General features: G+C 42.5%; 1 protein-coding gene across 3 annotated transcripts in view; it reads right to left on the bottom strand.

The window, feature by feature from the left end:
• Positions 1-19,234, bottom strand: part of plxnb2b (plexin b2b) — a 136,241-nt gene that overhangs the window by 45,209 nt on the left and 71,798 nt on the right. For all 3 annotated transcript variants that reach the window (XM_060886286.1, XM_060886285.1, XM_060886287.1), the window contains 4 exons: positions 3,999-5,146; positions 2,861-3,055; positions 1,864-1,989; positions 1,540-1,640 (listed from right to left, as the gene is read on the bottom strand). In XM_060886286.1, coding sequence (XP_060742269.1) covers positions 1,540-1,640; positions 1,864-1,989; positions 2,861-3,055; positions 3,999-5,144 — 1,568 coding nt within the window. In that variant the 5' untranslated portion in view covers positions 5,145-5,146. The remainder of the gene's footprint in view (positions 1-1,539; positions 1,641-1,863; positions 1,990-2,860; positions 3,056-3,998; positions 5,147-19,234) is intronic.

Here is a 19,234-nt window from a genome sequence, read left to right as displayed (position 1 = left end):
GTGTTAATATAGGATCAGCTTTCCAGCGCTGGAGAGAACTGAAGGAGCAGGAAGATGGCACATATTCACAGGTTGGAGTTTCCTGAGTCAATAACTCCTGAGCTAAACGCTGTTACTACACAATTAACACCTCTTTTCTATCGTAGTAATGTAGAAAGGCAGCTACAACCGCGTTTTGTGTAATAACAGCGTTTAGCTCAGGAGTTATTGACTCGGGAAACTCCAATCTGTGAATATGCGCACATGTACACTGAACACTCTCTCCGCCCATATTGACAAGACCCGCCCCTTTCTGCTCATTGGCTACAAGTTTGTTTTGATTTTTGTTTTGTTTGGTGGCCTAACGCAGTTTTCAGAAGCATTTCTCAAATATCGGAGACCTAACCTTTAACTATCTGGCTAGCTCAGCAGTGGCGCGTAATTCAGCCTCACATCTGCAGACTCGCTCAATGAGAGGAGATTAAAGGAGTAACAGATGCACATCACCAGTCCAGTGCTGTATTCATAAGCTTTTACAGTGTCGAGTGTGTTGTTCTCACTACAACAAGCTGTGTCACTACAATTTATTACTGAAGACTGAAGGTTCCAGTGACAATGACAAAGTCCTCGGTAAACGACAGCACACATCCGTCATTAAAATAATGCTCTTTCAATTCGATCGGTTCTTTAGTTTCAGTCTGGCCCGACTCGTCAAGCCCTTTTTTTTAAAAGAACGTATTACTTATTAAAAGATATGTACAGTTTTATCAAACATTTATCATAGAAGTATATTTAAAACAAATATGCGTTTTTATTAAGAGACAATACAAAACAAACTGTCTGAGCAGTTAAGGGATTAGATGAAGGGTCACGCTCGACACCCCTATGTGACAGTCCTGGGATTTAAACACACGACCTTCGGCTTAACCACCAGAGAAGGCCTATTGTTTCAAAACAGGCTTTTCCCATTCAATCATCTTTGTCTGTTTCTACAAGAAAAATCTTCATCCATTTTCTATAGCACTTATCCTACACAAGGTCAAGGGGAGCCTGGAGTCTGTCCCAGTGGACTTAGTTTACAAGGAGGAGGACACAGGGAACGGAGTGCCAGTCCATCACAGGGCGCAATCACACACACACACACACACACACACACTCACACACTACAAACAGTTTAGAGATGCCCATGGAGAGGAGTGTAAAGGAAACTGGAGGAAACACATGCAGAAGAAACTGGAGAACCTGGAGGAAACCTTCAGAGCACAGGGAGAATGTTTAAACTCCAAACACACAGGGCAGAGGCAGGAATCAAACCCCCAACATATAGAGATGTGACGCAAACAAGCCCTATATTATCTATATTAAAACATAGACAGTATGACCAATATGACATGAATGTTAAATTTAAGTCTTGATATGTGATCAGATCTACACCCTCCCTGATCCTCTGTGTTTATTTATCTGGCTATTTCTCCAATCTACCTTTGGGCTGAATAAACATCTTTGCTCTAGTCATGACATATTGTATAATCATGAACAGAGATGTTTAATAAACTTTACCTGCCCTCCAGGACACACCAGCCACAGTATGGGTCTTTCTGGGCCACGCAGGACTTGCAGTCAGTCTTCTGGTGGCATGTCTGCACCGGTACCTTAGTGACCTTAAATACCAATAAGCAACAGTAAGAAAAGTGAAATTAATTGAAGCTCTTTGTTTGGATATCTTTATAAAACCATACTTGCCACATTAGTAGGCGGTGCACATAAAAAAAGACATTAGAGCACATTTCTGCAACATCAAACATTACCCACGGGCAAAGAAATGAACTCGTTCACAAACCCAAACAGACTTAATGCCTTGATAAATGACTTCACTGCAGCCACCTTTTTCTCCGTGGTGATGTATATGTGACTCTGGGTCTTGTCGAAGAAAAGATTCTTATTCACGTGCTCGCCCATGGTGTCTCCAGGAACCCTGTTGTACACCTCTGGTTTGCTTGACAAATGAACCTGTGTGGGTGGAGAACAATAGACACGGAGCAGGTCGCAATTATACAGTGCAGCATGGGACAAGAGAAATCCGTCAACCCGTAGCCAAAACCCACACAGAGCGCCTTGCGTCGTGTTTGAGACATACCTGACACAATGTCATCCTTAAACGAATAGTCTACGAGCTAGTTAATGACCAGAAACTCCAGGATCCTGCACGAAAAATAGCTAAAAATAGCCTCCTGTACTGCTCATCCTGAGTCGTGCCATCAGGACGTCTGGGCTGAGTGAAAGCAAGACGCCACGTTTATTCAACCCAAGTCTTCTCCCTCCTGTTTAATCTGACAGAGTTCCAAACCCTAATGAAGAATCCATGTAGGAGGCTTCTCTACATTACCGAAAGTAGCGTCTGAATGTGACGACTGACTCATGATCTAAAAACAATTCTCCTCCGTCTACAGTCACAGCCTGTCTCAGGGACGGAGACATGCAAAGGAAGTCAATATCTTTTTATCCAAGACAACCTGAAGGTGCCTCATACGAACCAGTTCGCATTTCTGGCATTGCACAATTATTGGAAAATATGTCCTGCATCCATGAAAACAGATTATTTTGGCTGACAATTATTTCACCTTTTGCAGTTTCTGCTGTATAAAAAAAAAAAAGTCCTTGGTTTGTATCATTATATAAGAAAACCATCCTAAATTTGTCTTATATCTGGCATGTGTGAATGCTGGAAACGCTGTTGTCACTTTTCTTTCCATTTTTTACTTCTTATATAATCAGTTAACCTCCACTCGCATTCAAACCCACACCATGCGTTCTAGCCAAGCAGCAACTCTAACAGCACCATCGCTTCTAACTTTTCTCACTTCAGCACTGTAACACCTACCTTCAATACCTCTCCCATGGTGTTCCCTACAAAGGCAATAGTGTGGTCGTTTTCCACAGCGATAGTCACGGCAGTTAGATGACCTCGAGCCTGCTTGGTGAAGAACGGCTCTGCCTGCAGGGCGAACTCGGGCCTGCTGGCCAGCGGGGAGCGCAGGAACTCTGCTCCACACCTGTTTTGGTCCACGATTTCCTTCTACGATGAAGAAAAATTCAGAATAGGCTTAAAAGAATCCTCTGCTGAAAACCTATCTGTACTAAAAAATTATATATTTATATCTGTATCTGAATGTGGATTTAAAGCCGAAAAAAAAAAAAAAAGATTTTTTTTTCCTTTGAATTAAATACCGACGTTAACAATGCTGTAAAATAAACACTGAAAGATCACTCAAGAGATTTTGTTCGGAGCTACAACACAATATTGTCGAATGGATTTAGCTGCTTCATTTGACAAAAACAATATAAACAAATTAGCAGCCTTTAGGCTACTGATGCTCTGAACAGAAAGTGCTGCACATTCATGTTAGTGAAATTTCTTTGTATGTATTTAAGCTTCTTATCTCCATCCTGTTAGTTTTATACATTTCTAAAAAAAAAAAAAAAAAAAAAAAAAAGTGATACATTCCCGTAATAGACTTTTTTGACTGTTTTCTCAATCTGTGTCCTAGTAAACCAGTGTTATTGTGGTGGAGACTTCAAAGCACTTTTGTACGTCGCTCTGGATAAAGGCGTCTGCCAAATGCTGTAAATGTTACTTAAATATCTGAAAACCTTGCTTGCTCCCTCGTTAAACGTTGCACTTGTGGTGTATTTGTTTTTTGCGTTCTGCAGGATCTCAGTCCTGATGCACACCTCTAGTCTACAGAACTTTTATATCTCTATTTATTCATTCAGTCACTTATATATATATATAATATAAACATATATATATATATATATATATGTATGTATTCCTACAGCACAAGTTCCCAGCAGTCCCAATATTATAAATTCTAATGTTTACACTCTCTCTATGGTCTAGTGTTTATAAATCTGGTACAGATTAGATTGAAACTAAAGTCTGCATTATGAGAAGATACTCAGAGTTTCATTCTGGTCCATTGCCATGATTGTTATTAACTTATCAGTGCAGTACTTACACTGTGTCGGTGTGCACAGGGATTTCCTGTACTGGATATGTAAGGGCTGTACACAGCTGGTCTTCCTCCGATCTTTCCGTATTCGGTGTAGCAAGCGCTGAGGATGTCCTCTACCCTCTCGTTGATGCGCTTTAACGGATACATGCAAAGAGCTGAGTCCGTCGCGTTCTCGCCATCTGGAGTGGCCACTATAAACAGCACTTTATCCCACACTGTAATGGTTCCGTATGAGCCAGAATTCAGCATGGCCCGAGCAAGCTCCTTTCCTGGCTCGGTCACATACGCAGCCTGGACTTTATTATAGTAGATGCCATTTGCACTGCAGTTTAGCTGCAGCTCGGTATAGGAGTAATAACCTTCGTCTTTCTCACACAGCCGGGACACGAACGTGAAGTTCTTGTTGTCAGTGCCGCCCTGAGTGCGCGAGAAGAGGAAATAGACAAAGCCGGAGTCTTTAAAGACAAAGCGGAATTGGTGCTGATACTTGGGGGCGAAGGGTATGGCCTGGACTGCCGAGGCCTCCACGATGCTCTCGAACACAACCCACTCCTTGTAGTTCTCCAAGATGCGTGTGGTGATGAGCTTTGGGTTGTCCTCCTGGCTGCCGTAGCCCTTCCCGACCAGAAAGACGTTGAATGGCTTTTTTTCGGGGTCGTCCTTGAACTGAAACGTCGCCATGATTCCGACGACCAAAACGCTGTCCTCAATGCTGGCAGCATACGTCCTCTCTCCTTTACTGTCGCTGTAGTAGATCTGCTGATTCACGTTGCTGAGGTTCAGAAGGGAGCAGATCCCCCTGTATACACTCCCGCAGGCTATCAGTGATCCGTTTGCAGAGTGAACCAGAAGGAGCTTGTTGACATTGTTCGTGTCTTTAAGATCCGCAGATGTGCACGTGGACGTGGACACGGGAGGTGTGCAGCTTCGAGCGTCTTTCTTAGGCCCTGTCTCAGCTTTAGCTTCCAGCCTGAGTGAAGCGTCCAGCTGGTAAATAGCGTTGACGGCACCCAGGTAAACTCGGCCCGTGGCGGGGTCCTGTACTACATTGTTGATGCGCGTGAGTGTGGGAAACTCCAAAACTGTCCCCTCACTGGAAAAGGAGGAGACACACACCAAGAGCAGGACCGTCTTCACCCAATCTCCCATCTCTGTAAACACAAACAAATGAAAAAAAGGTTTTTAACATTGATTACTTAGTAAAAGATGGCCATGAGTTTACGAAGCTTTTACTCAGAACTTCTGGACGCTCTGTTCGAGCGACATGCTGAGATAAGAGATGCAAGTTTACAATTATTATTTAGAACATTAACATGAATTCCAAGTTATCTATCTAGAAAGCCTGAGTTGGACACAAAGTTATAGTCTACAGTCTCTCCCCCTTTCTCTCCTTCTCTCCCTTTCTCTCTCAATCTCTCTCTCACTCCCTCTCTTTTTTGCTCGCTGGCTCTCAGAGGACATTAATCTTAGTTTGGTCACAGCTGCTCAAGCACAGTCAATCATCTGTTGCTTATCTCATTACAAATAAATGACAACAAGACAATCCAACTCACAGAGACACTCAAACACACAAACCCACTCACCACTGAGAGGACACACACACACACACACATTCACCATTTTAAGAAATCCACGTGCTGTATTCAGTGCAATGTTATCAGTTGTGCCTTTCCATTCCAGTCACACAATTAAACCTACACACACACACACACACACACACACACACATACGTGTCAAACTGAACATCCTGCTGTAGCTCCCACATGGCTGAGCATGGATGGATGTAATGTTACGTTAACCTGTCTTTCCCTGCAGCTCCGATCACGTGTGCAGCTCATTATCCATTCACCCCTAGGGCTCTGTTAATTTCAGCCACACACTCATTTCCATAAAAAGCTCCTGTCCCTCTATTGCCCCACTTTATTCACCGATTTTTTCCCCCTTTCTCCCCTTCTGAGAATGAAGCTCATTTATTTCAGATTCAATTTCCGAAGGTAAACGTGCTTGCCCTTTTTAATTCATACCCTTAAACAATTTGAAACAATGCACAAGCATACTGTAGGATTGGAGCAGCAATCTAAACTCGCAGATGTCGTTTGTCCTCGATGCAGCAGTAAAAATATTCTATGTCCAATAGATTCATAATTCCATTCTATATTCTATTTCCATCACTACGTACAGCATTTCCGTTCATTTTACGCCCATCTACATAGAAAGTCTGACGATCACGAAAGTCTGATGTACTATTGTAATACATCCAGAATTAACGGATAAGGTTTCCTTCCTGTCTTTCTGTCAAGGCTGCATTATGTGTAGTCAGAAAAGACAGGTATTATTCCAGCTCACACCTATAATCACACTTCATACCTGCTGTGTCACTAAAAGAAAGACAAGACAAGAATTGCTTGGGTCAGAGTTACTTACAGTGACGCCCAGGGATGTCAGCCTGGGATTAAAGAATGTGTTAATTAGGGACTGCACATCATAGAGTTTAAATTCAACTTGACTTAAAACCATGACAACCGGCTCCTGGATACGGGTCTGAACGCACCGGCGGGTCAGTGGAGACTGCAGACTTCATTGAACAATCACACGCATGTGCCTTCTGTTATCTGAGTAGCCTTCCAGTAGCCTTCAGGCCAAAAATGTTATTTCCTCTTGTTTCCAATGTTGATTATTGAATGTGTTTGTCATGTCTCCCTCCACAGTGGTGTTAATATGAAGCTCATATGAAAGTAGACACTCAGGACTTTTAGAATGTGTAGTGTTTCATCAGTACTTCTGTTTACACCGATCGGGGATAACATTATGACCACTGACAGGCGAAGTGAACAGCACTGATTATCTCTTTATTACGACACCTGTTAGTAGGTGGGATATATTAGGCAGCAAGTGAACATTTTGTCCCCAGCGTTGATGTGTTAGTCACAGAAAAATTGGGCAAGCGTAAGGATTTGAGTGAGTTTAAAAAAGGGCCGAATTGTAATGGCTAGACGACTGGGTCAGGACCAAAACTTGTGGGGTGTTCCCTGTAAAGCAAACAGATCCCATCCATGGAGCCCTTACAGGACTTAAAGGATCTGCTGCTAACATCTTGGTGCCAGATACAACAGCACACCTTCAGGGGTCTAGTGGAGTCCATCCCAGACAGATCTGGGCTGTTTTGTCAGGAAAAGGAGGACCGACAAAATATTAGGAAGGTAAATTAATCTTCATCCACTAAAATTCAGTGTAAGGTTATCAACAGAGGGACAAACACACGTCTCACTCTGAAAGACAACAGAGTCCTGACTCAATTTAGATCAGACTCATAGACAGAACATCAGTCATTTCTGTTATACTGATTTAAATGATTCATTTAAGTCCATTAACATTCTGCCAGCAGAACGGAACACCAGCGTACTGATACAAAGGGTTAATATATCGCTGCTCTCTCACTCACACACACACACACACACACACACACACACACAAGGAGACAAAAAACTCATTCCAATGAACTACATAGCAAAATGTAATCAATGACCAGAAGCTAATTGTTTGAGGGCTTGAATTAAGTGTCTGTGTGTGAGTGAAGACGAGCTGTACGCAGATTAAACTGCAGTGAATGAAACTGAAGTGCCTCAATGAAGCTCAGTACTGATTGGACAAAACCTGCTAATTTCCCTAAGCGAATCTTTCTTAAAGACCACAGAAATGAACTGAAGTGCGGCAAGTTTATATGTTGAACAATGTATTTTTCCCCACACATTACAACATTTCTTTGTGTTTCAGACTGATAAAAGTCAAAAAGACTCTTGATTAATACATGTACTGAAGAAGTTTCCCCCGATTGGAACTTCAGTGGGAGAGAGAGAAAGAGAGAGAGAGAGAGAGAGAGAGAGAGAGAGAGCTTTGTGATCAGAGCGACAGAAAGTCATCTCCGCTCTGCTACTGTACTGAGGATACTTCAAAGAATCATTTGCTTATTCATGCACAGCTCTCACTTCACTCAACAAAATATGCTGCTATACAAATATCTCTCAGATGTTCAGCTGGGGGGTCACCCAACGCTACCGAGAAGAAAAATCTTAAATGTTTCTCTCTTTTTTCCCTCTTGCACAGTGATCCCCCCCAGAAGCTTTTTTCTCTTTTCATCTCTCCTTCACACTCTTAATCTCAGCGGCTGGAGCATCGTGCCACTGCTTCCAAGTTTTGATGGCACGACACGACGGAACAAGTGTCACGCGGGAGCTTTATGCTTTCCAATCAGAGTCCGGTGACACCGAGCCGTGTCAGTCGTATTCCTCATTTCTCACCCACGGTTATTGTACACGGTTATTGAGGAACAGCCTTTGTTTTAAACTGGGTTAAACTTTACGACATAAAAGTACAAGTAAAAAAACAACGAGCCTAATTTGACAGTGTTTTAATAAAGTTCTATGTTAATTCTGTCAGATTTATGTGTGCATGAATAACGAATATCAAACACAAGTAAAGCACAAAACACATGCCTTCCACAGATCATTTGCATTTAGCGACGCCCACAAACCTCCATAAAAGGTCGTTCTTCCAGAGAGTTAAAAGTGCAAAATGACAACAAAAAGAAATTTCTCAAAATTCAGAAGTGGAAGTTAGTTGGACTCTTATTTTGTCAATGGTAATAAAAACAAATAGAACTCCGTACCAACAAGGCTAGCTTTGTCATGCATGAATTTTTTTTTCTATTGAAGAAAATCCATCACTCCTTCAACTTACTTTGACCTGAAACCTTCTCGGATCATTCATCACTTCATCCGCTGATAAATCTCTATGAAGCATTCAACCACTCGTTCTTGGGACATCATGCTAATGAGAACCTTGGATGAACAAACACCCAGAAAACATAATAATAACTACTTCTATAAGAAAAGACAAACTGAAGACAAAGCGAACACTTGGGGCATCTCAGAGAGCAGAACTGTGGAAAAGATACAAACATTTATGTGAAATAGAAAAGCAACCATTTTATCTTGAATTTATCACTCCTACTATTTTAGGGAAAAACATAAATACTCTTAAAACTCTACAAAGTCTTGAGTGTTTACTTTCATATGCGTTTCATATTAACACCACTGTGGAGTGAGACATGACACAGACATTCAGTGATCAACAAGAACACACAAAAAAAAAAAAACATTTTATTTTAATTTTAAGGAGAAAACAACATTTTATGGTCTCAGGGAAATATATTTAATTTGGTAATTTGTTTTGGTTTAATATAATGATTCATATTTGCTTCTGTATTTAATATTCCACGAGTTAACGCTTTTGGTATAAAACAGATTACAACATTTTTATTAAATTTGTTTGCAAATGAATTAAATAAAGGTTTTTAAACTTTAAATTGTATACAAGCACAATATAAACATTTAAAAACTACAAACGCTGTTTTATGACTCGAAGTCGATCAGTGGAGTTTTCTATTAGCGAGTATCCATATATGTAAATTTTCATAATCTCAGGAGGTCCCGTAGGATACAAACAGGATTTTCATGAATACCAAATTTCTTGTGTAAATGCTCCTATGACCAATTTACGAATACGTTCGTTCATATCCAGCTTGAGAAACGAAGCGCGGAAAGTGTCAGAAGAGTCTGGTGAAGTGAACTGAAAACCGAAAACAAATACGAGGCATGCATTCGGTGTTGAATGGAACAAATAATGGAGCGAATCAGAGCTTTGTCTAAAATGAAGTTTACGATTTGGCATGAATAAAAATGTCTGATTTAGGGCTGTACGTGATTTCAAAATCAGATCGGTTGCACGCGTTAAAACTGAATTTAAAATTTTGATTTAAATTTAGGATCAGCGAATTAACTTGAAATGAACACTGCAGCAAAAAAAAGATGGAGATAATGAAAGAAGCTAATAGCTAATGAGCCAGGCACATCTGTACTGGTGCTGCTAGAAAGCTCATGCTGTTAAATTATAATTGTTCAGTAGAACAGGAGGCTTTGCTGGAGGAGAAAGATGAAACATGGAAAATGAGAGAAAGAGAGAGAGAGAGAGAGAGAGAGAGAGAGAGAGAGAGAGAGAGCAATGAAAAAAAAATGAAGAAATGTCTTCTGTGCTGTTTGCTAGCATTAGCAAGCTTCAACATCAATAAAAGATCAGGAGTGATTAACATTTGTTGAGAGAAAGAGGAACCACTGATAGACTCATTAATACATTATTTTGTCCTTTACTGCTTCTCCATAAAATAAAACCCTCAGAAAAATCAGTGCAGACATCGGCACCTTAACTCCACCAACCATAACTATACATCACGGGCTCTGAGCTGCATGTCCTCACTCCTCTAGATTGAAAATCTCTTCAAGCCAGCTTCCATGGGGACTTTATATAAACCTGTCTGAAGTGCAAGGCCTCAGAAGGTAAGGCAGAGTCAGATGATGTGTAGTACTGTAATATGTGTGTGTGGGCATGTGAAAGGACTTAAATGTGCCTCTGGAGGTCAGCAAGCAATCTGATCGGTTACACATCTCTCAGCGAGGAGAGGCAGATCAGGACTTGCCCTGCGGTTGACTCGCATGAAAAAGTCCAGACCTATCAGCATTGTGGAGGCAAAACTCTGACAGCGATGTGTTGAGCCACAGATGAGGCATTACAATGGAAATGAGCTCCCAGGCCCCTGACTCTGTCAGCTTCAAGGTAGAGTGAGATACAAACAGCTGCCTCAGACTTGCACCCGGTGAGGATTGAGCTGAGGCTGGTGAATTTGTAAAAAAGGATAATGGTTAACGTAGTGCAGGAAATCATTTCATATTCATGGACGTTCTGTGTACAAGTGTAATGGATGCTTTCTGGCCATTAACGCATTTAGATGCTGCTTTCAACCCTTGCTGATTGCCATCTTCCTAATAACAGCAGAGGACTTCATATTACACTGTCAAACACACACACACACACACACACACAAATACAAATGAGAGCTATTTAATTATCTTTAGTTTTAAGCCATTGGCCGTGGGGTGAAGGAGAAAGGGGATCATTTGCTAACTGGCAATTTCTGTATCTGATTGATTATCTCTATCAGTCATGTTTTGGTAGTCAGCTAATGGCTGATAAATAGTCGTGTGTGAGATGACGGAGAGTCTGAACGGCACACTAGCACAGGGCGGCAGCGACAACTACTTAGCAGATGCTATAAAGGTAATGAGCACCTTGTTATTTGTAGACGGCAAAAATCGGGAATTAAACTCTTTCACCGGTGACTAAATTGACTCACTTTGCTGACTGGGAGAGAGAGAGAGAGAAAGAGAGAGAGAGGGAGAGAGAGAGAGAGAGAGGGAGAGAGAGAGAGAGGGAGAGAGAGAGAGAGAGAGAGAGAGAGAGAGAGAGAGAGAGAGAGAGAGAGAGAGAGCGCGAGAGAGAGAGAGGGAGGGAGAGAGAGAGAGAGGGAGAGAGAGAGAGAGGGAGAGAGGGCGAGAGAGAGAGAGAGAGAGAGAGAGAAGGAGGGAAATGGTTTCATAGATAGTTTGGAAAAGCTTGTAGACAACAGCAATCCAATTTCCATATGAACAATTACCCCAGTGTCGAAACTGGCACTTCATTTATTTCAATTTGACTGAGTGAGTAGGGAGGGTGGGGTACGGTTGGCTTTGAAGGGTGGGGTGGGTTTGGAGTTAGGGTGGTTGGAGATTAGGGATGGGTGAGCAGCTCTCCACAGCAACCGGGCAAGCATCAAGCCAGCTGCTACCCATGCCCGCTTCCCCAAGAGAGGCCACTCGTGTGCAAGCGCACTTCCCTCCGCGAAATCATACATGTACAAGCATCTCAGCTGCATCTCATCGTCTTCTTAGCGCACTAACATAGGGCGAGTTTGTATCAGGAGGCGAGGTGTGTAATGATGTGTGGGTGCTCGGGGACGCGTGTATATCCATCACCACATTGTCAGGACACTACAGTGTGTGTGTGTCTGTGTGTTTTCTGTGCCAGGCCTATCATTTCTACCTAGACTTTCAATCTCATGGCAGAGTATATTCATTACTGCTGGATTTGCTAGCCCATTTGTCTGTTTATAGCCCTAACACTCTTTCCATATTCGCACCCCTGTGGAACAGCTGTGAAGTGAAGTGAAACACACACACACACACACACACACATAGACATACGTGTACACACAGCTTTGCCTGCTTAGATCATCTTCTGAGCATGCTGATCATCTGCATCCTGGATGAGCTCGCTCTTGACACACACTTTTGAGTGTCTGTGTTTTAGTTTACATCTGAGGGACATGTGCAATCTAGGGCTACATCTGGTCCAGGAAAAGTCTGATCAAACACCCGGAGTGCTCTGGGGCGTCAGAATTTCACCCTCTCTCTCCTCGGTTTCCAGCTTCTCCTCTCTGGCACTCCTTAACACTTCCTAACACTCTCCATACAATTAAGAAGTCATGGAAGAAATCTATTACACACCTTACTGGCTTTAATGATTGCACTCGGCGCTCATGAGAAGCAATGAGCCGTACGCTAATACAGTACCATTTTACTGCTTTGTCACCACAGATTCAAGGGGAATACTGATCCACTTCTGATGAAACGCTGCTTTCAAAAGCCTGCACTTATCTCCAGCCTCATGGTCCTGCCTTCCAAGGGCCCAGAACAATACTCACGCTTTGCTGCTTAAACGCCTAAAGATTCCAATCTCTAATTCTCTTTGCTAGCATTATACTTCTACTAGCGTTTAAAATGTGCATACGCAAGATGGCCACCGTTTGTTTCCTGCTTTTATGTGACATGTTAATTGTGCTTGTGCAAATAAATAAATAAACTTAAGAAATAAATAAAGAAAAAAAAATGCATGTATATGCTTTAGTACAACATACATCAAGATGAGAGCGTGAAGAAACGTGAATGTGTTTTTCATCTCTTTTCATCTACATTAGCATCATTTCTGTTTTTCTGTTATTTCCTCAACATGCTGTATACACACACTCACATCCTGTTCAACCTCCGTCTGAACTGTTTGCCATGTTTGAAAAAATCAGAATGAGCTGGGAGGAGAAGCGGCTAAAGAAGTGTTTTATAATGCTGGTTTTGCCAAAATGTGCCCCCTGGTGGACAAATATATTAACCCTCTAGATGTACAAAAGGTACGCAGGAACGTTTAGTGCGTTTCACAATATTTCCTGAAATATTTCCTATGTGATTGTAAACTCTGTGTAAACACAATCCTGGGTTGTGTAGTTTGAGGTTTCACACTGCTCATACTCATACCGTAGCTAACTATTTATCCTGGCTGTTCATTATCTGACATTTCACACTGTACGTTCCTAAACCCTGGATTAACCTTCTTCTTATATGTTTATTTATGACAACAACATTGACTGGAAAACTATACAGAGTGGCCATTTTAAATAATGACACAGGCAGCTGTAAGGTGATGAAACTTTAGTGCTGCAGTCATTCCCGAAACCCGAACCTTCTTCTAGGTTAACATATCGTGCATGATATACTTAGCATTTCTGGCGGATTCCAGTAGGCTATCAAAAGTCTTAACTGAGTTGGGATTAAGCCACGTGTCTGTCTTACCACATCTATCATGCTTCAGTGCGTCCAGCAGCCCAGAGCCCCAGAGCTAACAGCCGTTTGTGTAATAGCTAAACAAACACCATTATCTGGGTGTGATGGAGCCAGAGGAGCCGCTCGGACTCCAGCACTTGGCTAATTCCTGCAGCCCCCATCTGAGCTAATGAGGGTTTTATTCAGCTGAGAGAGAGTGAGAGAGAGAGAGAGAGAGAGAGAGAGAGAGAGAGAGATAGGCAGACAGAAGAGCAGAAATGGCCAGAGCAAAGCAACAGTGTTTCAGGAACAAGGAACAAAGCTCAACAAGCACACACGCACACATGAACACACACAAACACACACACACATGAACACACACACACACACCACTTATAGTCTGTTAAGAGAGACCGAAAACTAATGAGGCAAGCAAAAACATTGTTGTCTGGCTAAGATATTCACCCAGTGTGGCAGGTGGTTCATTTGAAGTAGCATGCATTAAGATACACTCATCTTCCTTCTCTCTCCCTCTCTCTCTCTCTCTCTCTCTCACTCTCTTTTTTTTCTCTTTCTCGTTAGAGCATGGTACAGAGGAGAGACACTCATTGAGAGAGGACTAGCGGGTGATTAGGTCCACTGAGACAGCTCTGACCTTTTTCCTCAAGATCAACATGCACACGTCTGCTATTTTTTATGTCAGTGCAGAAGCCGGCCATCGTTTGAACACAACCCTCCATGAAATGTCACAGTTGTAAATGAGCAAGAAAGTCATCAGGCATTCCACACAGGCCTGCGCGGCTGTCCCTCGTCCGTACGGCGAGTACGTTGGCAGGAACGCTCGTTTCCCTGCCCTCAGCACTTCTCCACTCGCATTCCGGTGCTCTATGCTAACAAAAGCGCCTTCCGCAACAAAGGGGTCAGACTCGCCGAAGTTTGTTGGCCTTCTGCAACATCAGTGATATTGCGGCGTTTCTCTTATGCTGCAATCATTGCTGTGTCACACCATTCGTTTAGGCCAGCAATTTGTACGAGTGCATTTATCTTCACTGCACCTGCTCCATACATTTCTGCAGGAAAGCAGGAATTAGTGTGCGACCACATGGGCCGGGGTGATAATCTATTCAATAAAAAATGCTTCACAATCCAAATTCCATACAAGACATCAGAGTAACTGGAGTGACATTTGATCCTCAGTTCTAAATAAATATATATTTAATTTTTCTCAAAGTTGTTGTGTCAGTGCTCAGGTACACGGCCTGGACTCTTCTCTTTAGTATCTTCCTCCTCAGCTCCTTCTCTGAGCAGAGCGACCGAGCGATACAGGTGTCTGACATGCAGACAGGTAGATTAATTAAGTTTGAAATCTGCGAGGAGATCACTGAGCGGTCACTCAATCTGACAGAACTCTGGAAAGAGGCGCCATTTCTGAGCTAAAGCCCTGATGCTCCTTATACGCCACCTTATTACTGTCTCTCCCAGCAGCACACTGTTACTTAGAACAACGGTTCATTAGATGGTTTTATATAAGACAGGGTGCCAGGCTTCATGCTGCTGTTGGTATTGTGGTCATGTACAGACTGTAATCCTTAAAAAAATAGACCATGGTATTAGTGAAACATTGAAAGCTGGGAGGTATTTTCTATCGCCTCAGGATATCTACTTGTCTGCTTGGACTCAGGGCTTAGGCTATTATCAGCAGCTCTTACTAGCCACCCACTTGCATGGCATATGGCAAAGTGGCAGCCAGAGAGTGAAGGGAAATTAGCCTTCTGATAAAATCACAACCTGTCTTTTTCCATCTCCAAACCCCATACGTAATACTGACGTTACATGTGTGGGGGTGCAGACATTGGATATTAGAGCATATATCACACAGGCATGTATGTCTACTTATATGTGTACGTATACGCCGTCTCCCTCAGTGGCTGTGCTTTCATGCCTCGTGTACAAGGTGACATTTTGTCACGGCTTAGACAGGCATGGATGACATCAAAGCCAGGCTTTTATTGGCACCATTTTGCTAGCATCTCTCGCCCACTGCTATTCCTCACAGCCCGGCTCAGATAGCGGAACAGGCTGCCAGTCCCGCTCTCATTCCAAAATCTTTATCTCGGCAGCCTTCTGTTGATAATTACACCCTCTCCCGACAGGCTGGGCTGGGCTGTGGTGCGTGCATCGGCCCCGATTTAACACTTGCACCATCAGCACTGAGATCCAAGGTCAGGCTCTGTCCAATTCCATTTTCTGACTCTATTGCATTGCTGCTTTAGAGGCAGGCAGGTGCTGTACCCCATGCAATACTAGCTTTATATACGCACGCACACACACAGGTGCAGGCCTGAATGGAAATTGCTGATTCGATCCTGAATCAAACCTAGCACCCTAAATTCTTCATGGAATTGAGTCTCGTGCTTCAGCTCTCTACATCCTGCTCGCTTGGTCTGTCCATCTTGACAACGCTACCAAATCCCCTAAATCCCCTATCTACTTAAACAGGGAAAAAGCTGTGTACCTGAAACTGATGGTCAGAGCAGATAATAAACACAGACAATACATGGTCTTATACCTATTGTTAAATGTTGACTGAATTCTGGACAACAGCCATGATGAGAGCTCAGGTTCTGGCCCGCTAATATTATACTTTGACATCTCTACTTCAGCAAATGGAAATGATTTTATTTGGACTACATTCTAACCTTGCTTTGGCTGCCTGCCTTCCTGCAAAGACTGTTGGGAAGGTAGCCAGTTTAACAAACGCAGTGTTTCATGTAGTCAATCTGCCTTAAAAACGTCTAAAACCTTAACTAGTGCTTCTTTTCTCACGATCTGATAAAGCTGTCGGATCGTTACACGATGACAAAACATCATCATCGGGACAAATAATTCAGTTGTTAATAAGGCAGCAGACACATTTATGAATTAATGATTACGTGACCTAATTAAGACATTAATAACAAGAAATGTAGTCAACAAATGTAGAAGATTAGTGGAAGCTCTTGACCTGCATCTGCATGACACATGAATGGCTGATTAGGTGACATCATGAATATGCAGATGTAGAAGTGTTCCTAATAAAGTGGACAGCGAGAGTGTATTAAACGCTATATTCTATTAGATTCGACCAATATCCTGAGTGGACGATGATAAACGATAAAAAAAAAAAAAAAAAAAAAACGATAAAAATAACAATCGTTATTATTGTCATCATCTATAATTCATATTTGGCTTATGTTCAATTGAAATACTGTAAATAACGATGAGGCAAATTACTACACACGCACGTTGCGCGCAATTTGATTACACACTGTGTTTCTCCTCCAAATTCTCCTCCATTTTCAAGTAAAATTGATGATAGAGTAAATAATAACCACTCTGGTTCATTACACCTGCGACCGAGTGTGTAATGTGACTTCTGATGATATGTTACAAAAACATTGTGGAATGGGGGGAAAAAAATAGCCCTAAAAATAGCCCTGGGGGGGGGGGGGGGTTCTCTGTGTGTAATCACCTTGCAAGACTGATTGGCTGCATGAATCTACTGTAGAGTGCTGGGCTTGTTAGAATTGTTAGACTGCTGTTAGACTGAGATTTCCTGTCAGCTCAGAGCGATCTGATCATCCTTTCATCAACAAGGTGTTTCAGCCTGCAGACCCTCTGCTCATAGAACACAGGACATTTTTCAGAGAATCTGATATACCAGACATTGTGTGCTGATGCGTCTTAACCACCCACACGATTGGCTCTTTTCCATAAGGGGCGGGGCTTACACAATACAATCACCATGTTTACAGTTACGCGTTACTACCTACCTTTATATGTTATGAATGTTCACCCTGGAGGCAGAGAAGCAAGGCAAGATTCCTCAGAGACAGAGAAAGAACCATCATCCACAAAACATCTGTACTGCACTGAGTTCAACGAGTCTGCAAATGAGAGTGTATGCTAATGTAATTTCACTGAGCATCACCCTTCTTCGTTCTGCACATGAACGATTAATACCCAAAGCCGTCTTTACCCCATCATCAATTAGCATACTCTAGATGTTATTACAAGATGAATGTGTTTCCTATCAGGGAGTAATTGCTGCTTGATTCCACAAAGAACATCTCCGAGTCCTGCATCGCTAGAGCTTCAAGACTAAAACCCAGAGATCAGTTAGCAACTGCTCTAGGTGACTGGTTGTGGTTTTGTACGAGGGCCCAAGCTTCAGAGTGTGAGATCGTTCCATATATGTGGCTCGACGTTCAACACAAAGATACAGAGAGCGAGAGAGTGAGCGAGAGAGAGAGAGAGAGAGAGAGAGAGAGAGAGAGAGAGATGCACTATTTCTTTGTCCCGTCTTGCAGAATGAACTGAGATGTCCAGCCTGTAATTGTAGTAATAGAGATTTCCTCTTTCAGTACTGGTTTATTTAAGGCTTTAATGCAGGAGCTGGGAGGGATTTAGTGAAAGCAGTTGTCTTCTACAAAGGAAAGGAGCGGTGTAAAGAAGCGAGGGTGTGTCTTAGGTATGAAACATTAAAGTGGGTGCAGGGGAAACAAGAAGGATGCATCAGCAGGGGTTTAGCGTGAACTCCTAGGGGAAACAGCACTAACTCGGATAAGCGAAGATCACAACGTATCCTCTGGAGCTTCACGGCTTTCGACACACACACACACACACACGCTCTGTACGTCCTCTTTTTTGCACCTACTTTTTTCTCTTCACAAAATGCAGTATGTAGCATGATGAAGGATCTTTACAGGTGATTAATTCCCTAATTGCTACAGCTAAATACATGGCTTTCATGGGCCATGCTATATCATTTTAATTATCACTCTTGAGCCTAATTAGTTATATCCGTATAACCAGAGGCAAACACACAGCCAATTAGAGTGAAATCAAAGCTCGAACACCCACTCGGCATAGGGCTTTTATTGAAAGCATGTACATAATAATAACAAGCAACTACCAGTCTTGTGATTATGAGGAGGCATCATCAACATCACACAGGATAAAGCAATAATAGTTCTTGTTTGATTATAGGACTGATAATGATGATGTTGATGATGATGATGAAGGGTATAAAATTAATCACTGGATGTTTTCTGATTTTCTGGGCCAGAGTGTGAGGAGAACTAAACAACTTTAGGTACATAGGCGTGCACAAGCACATACGCACAGACACACAACCACGCTCATACAGAAGCGCGCGCACACACACACACAAGCAAACAGACACACATAACACAAACATGCACACACGGACACACACACAACCACGCTCATACAGAAACGCGCACACATACCCACAAACATAAACATACAGAAACACGCATACACACAAATGCGTGTGCACACACACAGAAACGCACACAGACACACACAAACACACATGCACAAACGCACAAATACAGAAACACACACGCAAACGCACACACGCGATCACACGTGCTCACACACACATACACAAAAGCACACATACTGAAACACACACAAACGCACACACAGACACACACACACAAACATACACACACACACACAGATCGACTTCAGTACAATGTCCTGAACAAACAACCCAAACTGGCACACTGTAGCACAAAACTTCCCAATTATAAGAATGAAAAATGATGCAGACGCACAAAGGCTTCGATCTCCAATAACCCAGTAATCTCGTGACCTACATGTCTGTGGACTTACAGCGCCAGACCGTTTCAGTCTCGGAGCTACACATTA

The sequence above is a fragment of the Tachysurus vachellii genome, chromosome 14 (assembly GCF_030014155.1).
Source record: "Tachysurus vachellii isolate PV-2020 chromosome 14, HZAU_Pvac_v1, whole genome shotgun sequence".
In the NCBI taxonomy this organism is placed as follows: Eukaryota; Metazoa; Chordata; class Actinopteri; order Siluriformes; family Bagridae; genus Tachysurus; species Tachysurus vachellii.
This window is presented reverse-complemented; position numbering and strand designations above follow the sequence as displayed.